Here is a 9,021-nt window from a genome sequence, read left to right as displayed (position 1 = left end):
AGGTAGCAGTGGAGCAGCAGCGCAGTCTGGCCCAGCACGGCCAGGGCGAGGAGCAGGGCGGTGTAGCGAGAGCTGCCGTCCGACTGGGCAGAGCCCAGGGTCCAGAGCCCGGGCAGCAGCGGGACCGGGAGCAGGGCGAGGGCCCAGGAGAGCCCGATCATGCAGCCCGTGTGCCTCCGCTGGTAGAGGGCCTGGTACACGCTGGGCAGCTTGGTGATGAGCACGTACCTGTTGAAAGCCACCAGCAGGTGCGAGGCCAGGGAGACGGTGAGGCCGAGGCCCAGGAGCCCCCCTCGGAGCAGCCGGTACTCCGCCGAGCGAAGGGAGGAGGAATTGGGGGGCAGCAGCCCCAGCACGGCCTCCTGGGGCATCCACAGGGCGCACACGCTCAGGTCTGCCGCACAGCCGTTCACGATGAAGGCATTGCTGGTTGTCTGCAGCTTCTTGAAGGAAAAGACTAAATAGATGACCATCACATTGGATAAAGTCCCTGAGATAGCTAAGACTGCGTAGAGCAGCGACAGAAAGATGCGGGTCCCGGAGGAGTCCTCCCAGAGCAGCAGCAGAGGCGAGCTAGCACTCCAGGAAGAGGCGTTGGGCATCTCGCTGAATGCAGCTCAGTTTTGACTTTGCCCTGTAAATCCCATCCTTGTCTGGGTCAGAAGTTCTGCTGCAGGAGTCCTCACCAAGCACACGGGAGGCTGTGCTGCTGAGGAACTCTAAGGCAGGTTTCAGTCATACAAGCTGCAAGGTCCAGAAAATGCTGTTTGCAAGTAACAATCCAAAGAACAGCAGTGTCCAAGGCAGGTATGCAGCAAGAGATTCTACAGATTGTAGCTGGTGAAGGTGGGTCCATAGGGAGGCAAATGGCTGTTGGCAGACCAGAGCACGACTGAGGTTTCTGTAGCTGTGAAAACAGCAAAAGCAGCAGCACCTTGCAATCCGCAGCAGAAACGGCAGCAACTGATACAAAGCTTTGCAGTTTCTCCTGTGCCACAGTACGTACACTGTATATCATTCCAGGAAGATTCAGCCCTTCCACTCTTCATGAATTATTCAGCAGATTTTCAACTTGTTAAATCAAGAAGAAAAAAAAAAGAAAAAGCCAAACCCTATCACGCTCCAGAAATACTCCAACTACACAGTCTGACTCTTTTCTCCCTGCCTTACCAGTGTTCTGGGTCTAACCCACTTACACAACTTTCAGTTGAAGAAAGGTTTTAAACCAGTGTCAGTCACTTCTGTCTGAAATACAGTCTATATACTGTAGAAATCCCTCTGCTGGATACTCACTTTTTAACAGTTTTTTTTCTGATCTTATTTTTGTTAAGAGAAAGCTCAGTATGCTTCTGCAATCTTAGTTAGAACTGGTCTATAATAACAATATCCTTTCTGAATGAAAATTTTCAAACACAATAAATAGACCAATCCTTGTAAGACAGTACGTATTTGAGGAAGCTGGTTCTCGATCTGAACATTTTACATCTCTTCATAAAACCTCTCAGCCTGTCTCAACTCACAGGAAATCCTGCATTGCCGACCTGCCAGAGGTGAACACTGGTGTTGGTGAGGACGCAGGTAACACAGAATTGGTGTAGTATTTAAAATGGTCTCACTCCAAAATCAGTTCCTGCAGAGATGAACAACAGCTCCTGAGGTGGACTAAAAACTGGCTGAAGGGTAGGCATTAACAATCCATTCCCAGATTGGAGAATAATTAGTCATGGGATTCTCCCAGGAACTCTACCCTGCTTTACTCAAACAGGGACAAAATGTTAACTGTCCTTACCTGGACAAGACTTAATAAGAAACTCAGTAAAAGAACTTACATTTACTTTGAAAAGCTTTTCAGATATGGAATGCTGGTTAATTTTGTGATGAGTTTAAGGAAAAAAGCTGCTTTTACAGGTAGGTTAGATACAGGCTACAAAAGCAGGAGATCACAGCTCATAATATTATCTGTACCAAAGACCTTCGTAAAGCATTTTTAGATACTGTTAAAACCCTTGATGCTAAAAAATGGCAATACCAAAATAATATATTAGGAGGTAGTCGTAGTTGCAACATACATTTTTTCAAGTCAAAAAAGTTAGTTTGTGTGGGTTAATGGATGCTGCAATATAGCACATCTCCTATTTTACAGAAAGGCTCACGTTAGCAATTGACAGAAATATTGATCCAAAGGTGAATTTGTTACAAACAGGAATATCTATATTCATTTTTAATTAATTAGATGGCTCATGTGCTTAAGGGTAAAGACATACCTCAGTGATTTACTTGATCAGGTCCTTAATTACCATATTTTTTGCCTGCTGCACTTTACAGTGTAGATCTAATCAAGTGTCAAACCTTTTGAGGCCTTTCATTGTTTAGCTGTCAGTAAAGAACAGTTATTATAGAAACTAAAATCCTCCTCTTTCTGCAGTACTCTAATTGAAAAATAGTCTCTGAATTTGTAACAAGAAATATCTCCCTAACCAAAAAGCTTCATAAAGCATACTTTAGAAGAGATGATTAACTGTTTCATAAGATGTTAGCCACAGAATAATATGCCCAGTAGAGACCTTTAGATTTATTTGATCCATCCATTCACAGTTTTAGAGATCTTGTGTGCTACAGCTTGTTTTCCCAGAACCAGATATGTTCCTATAAGAAGGAACAGAAATGGTAAAGTTCAAGGACAAGTGAACACAGGATATGAAATAAATTTCAGGCTATTTCTTAAAAGCTACAAGGTTCTAAAAGACCTCCCTGACCCTTCAATGTCCCAGCATTTTTTGTTGCTGTTAAGAAGTTGATTGTTGTAGAATACTGACTTATTCATGAACTAAAAAAAATACTGTACATGAGCTGGTATGTATTTCATCTAATAAATCAATAAAAGTCTAGAAAAAGGCCAAGGGAGAGGTTGATTCCTATGTACTAGAAACATTTTAATTAGCTGTTCTTGCTGTATATTATTTACTCTACCCATCCAAATCACCATCCATTATTCATCTGAATGCAGTGATAGAAGCCTTTTGTTGACCTTTTAGATCAGACTGTCACCAGAATTTGGGTAACTTGGAAAGCATCTGCTCTATTCCCAGCTTTCCTATTCCTTTAGAATGGCTGTGTAACAGTTACACACTGTCCACATCTTCTATTGCAAGAGACGCTGACAGGAATATTAAGCACTAATAAATAACAGATAAATAATCATGCAATGCAAAAAAATTGCAGAAAATCAGCAACAGAATTAAACAAATGTTAGAACCATTTGTGACTAGTTTTTAATTGAAGGAAGGAAGGACAAAAAGCTAAAGAAAGCTAAATTGTTCCGATTCTTATGCGCAGAGAACCTGCTGGTGGTGGGACTAAGAAACCTGTTGCACATGCAAAAAAGTCAAGCTGTATTATACCTGTAAAAAGGGGCCTCACCCAGGAAGGATTCCTCAATTCAGTCACAGCTTTGAAATTACTGTATTTTGAAATATAACTCCATCACCATAATATCAACACGTTGATTAAATACCTGACATTATATAAAGCAAATATGAGAAGGTTTAGAGAAATTGTTAAAAATGGTATCTATCATGCTAATGGCCTTTTGCAATGTCATCCTACTTTTAAGTATATTACATGGTTTTGAAGAAAGGTGGTGATTTTGAAGAGTTACCTTCAATTAGAGATCAAATAATCAAAAGATCTAAGAAAAAACCAAGAAACAAGGAGGCTGGCTTATAAAGGCATTTTATTATCAATTACCTGAATGTGTGTATATATATATATATATATATATCTATCTATCTATCTACATTTCAAAATTAATCAGTATTTTATTAAGGAAAACTATTTATAACAAAGTACATGAGAAAATTCTTTATGAGAGGTAGAATTACCTTACCATTAATCTATAATTCATATACAGTATATTGTATATATATATGCACACACACTACTTTGTGTGTGTATATGTTACATATACACAGTTGCAAAAATGTACAATATTGCATGTAAATTTTATTCAATGATTTTGATTTTTATAGCTGCTCTCAGTATTGCTTTTTAACACTTTCAGTACAACTTTCCATAGCAATTTGTGATCTGATCTTTTAAAAAAATGATGTAGCACTTAAGGTCAGTTTTAAAGCAAATGCAGGGTATTCACAGGTTTTCAGGAACAAGACTGACAATTCAACCAGGTTTTATTTTCAAGTTTCTGCAGATACTGGAAAAGCCAATAGGTAACAACTCTGTTTTGTTTTTGTCTTGTAAATTAGTGGCAAATCAAATCCTTGGTTGCTTACGTTCTTTTCCCTACCACGCACTTGTGGAGTTCTGAAAATTTTACACACAATCTTTACTGCCTCCCTGTAACACCACTTCATCCTACGTCTCATTCCTGATCACATCTGACTAAACTCTACATTCCATAGATTAAAGGGCATCTTTACTATTGACAAACATTCCATGACACAGGAGGTTACTGCAGCCATATGCTCAACAAATTTAAAGGTTTATGAAGCATCCAATTGATAGATGAAAATTTAATATACTTCCAACATTTACTGTGTGTTGCTAAGGAAATTGTACACATACCGCCAAATGTAGGTTAAAAGCATACAAGTATGCAGTGCTACCTAAATTCATTGTACATTTTTTCCAACTTCAGTTTGGTCTGCCTTCATTTTTGCAGCATATATTGCATAGCAAAAGTTAACATTCTACATTGAAAACAAAACATAAATCCTTTAAGACATATTGAAAGGGTGTTAACTGTACAACTGAATCATCACAAATTACCTTTGTTGTAGTAGAAGATGTAATTACATCACATCTCAACAAATATTTTCCCTTTATTTTTCTTTCATAGTGTTTCCTTAAGAAACGTTAGCAGCTAGAAGTGGAAAGCAGACAATGTATCAAGTACTTTTAGTTGATATTGTGATAACAAGTCTCTCACTAGTTAGACTTTTATCAAGTTACCAGAAGACCAATTAATAAAAAAGTAAATTACATTAGGCTCTAAGCAATAATGATGGACCCATAAAACAAGAAAAATCTCTTGTTCATAAAAAAATTTTATATCTTTGATAAACATATACAAATTCTTTAAAATACACATTTTTGTAGCAAAGTAGACCCTAAATTAAAATATATTCTAGTTTTTACATGATTTTTATATATAGTTTACCAAAATATTCTCTTAATACATATTTTAACACTGTACACAAGTTAATAAATGTCTTAATGAAACTCATTAGAAATATATTCAAGCTGTCTCAACATAAAAAATTTAAATTTGTATATAACATGGGGGTAGTAATTTCCATAAATTCAACTTCAGTGCATCTGCAGTAGTCATTAATGATAAATTTCTTCCTGTTAAGAAGTCTCCTTTTGGTGTTAAGGTTTTAAGACATCTTGTATTGAAGGTTCCTCCTTTTAATGAGCAGCTTCCTTTCTTCAGTTCTTCTGCACCATGAAGGACATAGATTCGAAGAGCTCAGCAGGTTTCACCAAAGCAGCAAGGCTTTAGTACTGAACATACTCAGACTGAAGGGACTGTGCGGAGAAGAAAAACTGATTAAAACTCACTGGAGAGGTTTTATTTATACATAACATGTATTTTTCACTTAAGCAGTAGAGGAAGGACAGAAAGGAGAAAAATAAACAGTTGGAGGGGGACTTGAATCTCTGCATAGGTAAAGATGAATAAAATAGAAGAAATTAAAATCTGAGCACAGTAAAGTCCATCAATTTGCCTGTTCCTACGCTTACTTTTCCAAACTAATTTCTTGAGACTCTTGAAGTGTTATAAGTCCTTTAAAATACCACTGCTACTGTAATTGAATTGTTTCCACTTATCCTGAATGAGAATCCAACTGCTACTGTAAAAGAGTCAGCTTACTTTATATGTTGATTCAGAAAATGATAAAGGAAACATATGGTGTAGCTCATTATTGAGGAAAAAAAAATCTACATTAGCAATTTTATGCACATGGATAAATTTATGTCTGATTACCAGAACCAGATGAAAATGAAACTCTGCAAATGGTTAATCTGGATTAGTAACAAGTCACTATAATTAAGAGAAAACCATAACTTGGTCTACTATATTTATTTACATTTCTGTTTCTACTAAAGTCTGAAGTTTTATTAGAAACTGATTAATCAGTTTAGACAGTATCCAATAATTTTATTAGCTCCTATAGAGATGTGTTTAAGAAGTCACTCTTATGAATAACTGGTCTTGTATAGTGATGAGCTGTCCCAGATTAGTATTAGTATGGTTATAAACAAATAGCAAATAAAAAACCAAACATATTTTAAAACTGCATCAATTCTTCAGAATTAGAACTACTGGAGACCAACATGACTCCTAAGACAGATTGGAACCTCACAGTTTTCCATTTTCCTACTATTCCTAACTAGTCATTATAGAAATGCTCTTTGGTACCCATAGTGAAACCTATTAGCAGAAGTGCACAATACAGTTATATATACCTTTATAGCTCTAACTAATATCACACAACCACATTTCCCCTATATTTTAAGTCTCAGTGTGTATTTTCAAAGTTGTCTTTTAAATGCATTTTCACATCTTGAAGATTTGAGACCATCTGGATATTCCTTCCTAGAAAAAGTGCTGTCAGCATATAGATTTGAATACCACTGACTAAAAAGGGTCTGGTTGTAGTAAGAGCGAGGCAGAAGGAATAGCCCTTTGCTGATGAGCACTTGAAGCTTCTGCTCTCTTAATGATCCTCCAGGGTTTCTCATTTTCAGATGTGTATTTTAACAACTGGAAAGATGGTTACACTTAGTAAGTGCAGTATTTGAAATGGATCCATCAAAACTGAATCCCAAGTAAAGTTGATAACCATTAAAAATGGCATGAAATGTAATTATATACTCCCATATGTTGTACAGCAATAGATTACTTTAAGCTTGGACAGATGAAAGATGACCAGAAAGCACTGTACACTCAAAGCCAGCAAGTGTTAGTTACAAAGAACTGTGAACGCCAGCCCTTCACTCAGCAGACAGCAGTAACCAGGAATTCTACATCATGATTTAAATAAAAGAAGCAAACCATAAATTAAATTTAAATTCTGAAGTTCAAACTGTAATTCTTAAAATTGTTAGTAATCCAAGTTCCAAAAAAAAGGAAAAAAATCAGGGAAACAGATAAAAAAAGAACAAATATCTAGCAGCATATACTGTTTGGAAACATGATACCATGTTTTGGTAATTTTCATTACAGATGGGCAAGCAGAGTTTATTTACTTTCAAATGGAGAAATACGTTTTTCAGTGTGTTCCCACCCTCATCATAACTCTACTTCACATTGCAATGATTTCTTCCTAATGTTTCAAAGTATTTTCTGAATACAGAGAAATAATTAAATCTAAACAGCATCTTTCCCAGGTTAATCTATGTGACTTCACAAAAATTTTTATTACTAAAAACATGGTGACAGCTGTAACAACTGAGCTACTGTGAAATATACAGACTCACATTTGAGTTTGAAAAATTTAAATATAGCAGAAGCAGCTTGTTGTTTTGATTTTTTCTGCATTTTCGGGGAAGTAATTTGTGCTCTTAAATCTCTTCACATGTCTGAAGAAATTGACTGTAATGTTTCAAAGCCTGTAATTGTGGTTTTCTTCCTTTTTTCTTTTAAATCTTTTGAGTTTTCTATTTTAAAATTTGTATCTGCCATGACTCAAAGTATAGCCTATGCTTCTGAAAGCTTTATTAAGACCAAAAAACCCCAATCCACTTTTACAAGTAATTTGCTAGATTTAACAAAATCTTATTTAAAATAGAGGTAAAAATAGAAGAAGAAAGAAAAACCAAAGAAAATTGACTGCTGAATTGCAAAGATGAGAGTATAAAATCAGTTAGTGGAAAAGAAATCTCAATGTGTATTCCTACAGTGATCCCATGCCATGTCAAGCTTGCCATTTTATACCCAAGTAACAGACATTTAAACAAAGAACTCGTAATTAGATAGTTTCACTACCAATAAGGATATCTAATGAAGCTCATGCTGAAACAACTGCTTAGATCACTTCCATTTTTCTTCTTCAACAGGAGGCACGGAAAGCCTCCTGGAAGAGAAAATAGGCACCAGATCCACCAAGGCACAAGAACTGTATTTGCAGACATGCAACTGCAGGACAACATCAGCCCGAATTCTCTTTCAAGACAGAAAAACCCTACAGCATTTAGGGCTATTTGTTAGGATTTGAACATGTACTTTCCCCAGATAATTGCAAAAATGTAATTTAAGTTTTTTGAATTGTGCATCAACTGTCCCAAAACACTGTTGCAATAGGAATGTTGCTGCAGGCAAGAACTACCATGAACACACAAGAGCCACTAAACTAACTCAGGATGCATTAGAGAAAACGCACACACACTTGAAGTGATCCTGTGGGTCTGCTACATTTACACATCAGCATGATGCACTAGTGTTTGTCTGTTTTTTGCAAAGCCTGTCCTATCTTCATTAATGGTAAGTTCTTATTAAGAAAAACTATGTTACAGGTAAAGATGATGTATATGAATTTTAAAACACTGCTAACACTTCTCAATTTTTTGGAAATGTTTCCATCTTGCCGGTTTCCATGACAGCTATAGAAGCAAAAGGTGACTCATCTTGAGACTACCCAGTTACATATTCTCCAATAAAAATACATACTAAAGAGCAACATTTGGATTTAGAACTATTCTAAGAACAAAGCAAAAATCTTATAGCAGTACCTTAAATGTGATTATACTTGAAGGGAGTAATTCTGCAAATTGTAATTTTGAGAGATTCTGTTTAATCAAAATACACACTTTGTAAAATTTGTAAATAAAGTATTTATTCTGAGTAGAACAGCAAGTTTTCTACTCTTTGAAAATCAAACTTTTCTTCTAGTTCATCAGCATAAACACAATAAAGTGGATTATAAGCTTGCACTTATGAAGGACAAAAACCATCTGAGAAAAATATGTGGCTGGAGACAATAGTTACAGCTGTGGTTA

General features: G+C 36.3%; 2 protein-coding genes across 4 annotated transcripts in view; both read right to left on the bottom strand.

Annotated features, from left to right (window-relative positions):
• Positions 1-5: 5 nt before the first annotated feature.
• Positions 6-610, bottom strand: GPR88 (G protein-coupled receptor 88; the record flags this gene model as incomplete). The annotated part of the gene is made up of 1 exon (XM_008630475.2): positions 6-610. A coding segment is annotated over exon 1 (597 nt), but the record flags the coding sequence as incomplete, so codon positions are not given.
• Positions 611-4,293: 3,683 nt separating this feature from the next.
• Positions 4,294-9,021, bottom strand: part of CDC14A (cell division cycle 14A) — a 52,810-nt gene continuing 48,082 nt past the window's right edge. For all 3 annotated transcript variants that reach the window (XM_008630236.2, XM_017729768.1, XM_017729767.1), the window contains one exon: positions 4,294-5,547. In XM_008630236.2, coding sequence (XP_008628458.1) covers positions 5,518-5,547 — 30 coding nt within the window. In that variant the 3' untranslated portion in view covers positions 4,294-5,517. The remainder of the gene's footprint in view (positions 5,548-9,021) is intronic.

This window comes from Corvus brachyrhynchos, unplaced genomic scaffold (genome assembly GCF_000691975.1).
Source record: "Corvus brachyrhynchos isolate BGI_N302 unplaced genomic scaffold, ASM69197v1 scaffold101, whole genome shotgun sequence".
NCBI classification, from domain to species: Eukaryota; Metazoa; Chordata; class Aves; order Passeriformes; family Corvidae; genus Corvus; species Corvus brachyrhynchos.
The sequence above is the reverse complement of the archived record's forward strand: the minus strand, read 5'-3'. Positions and strand labels throughout refer to the sequence as shown.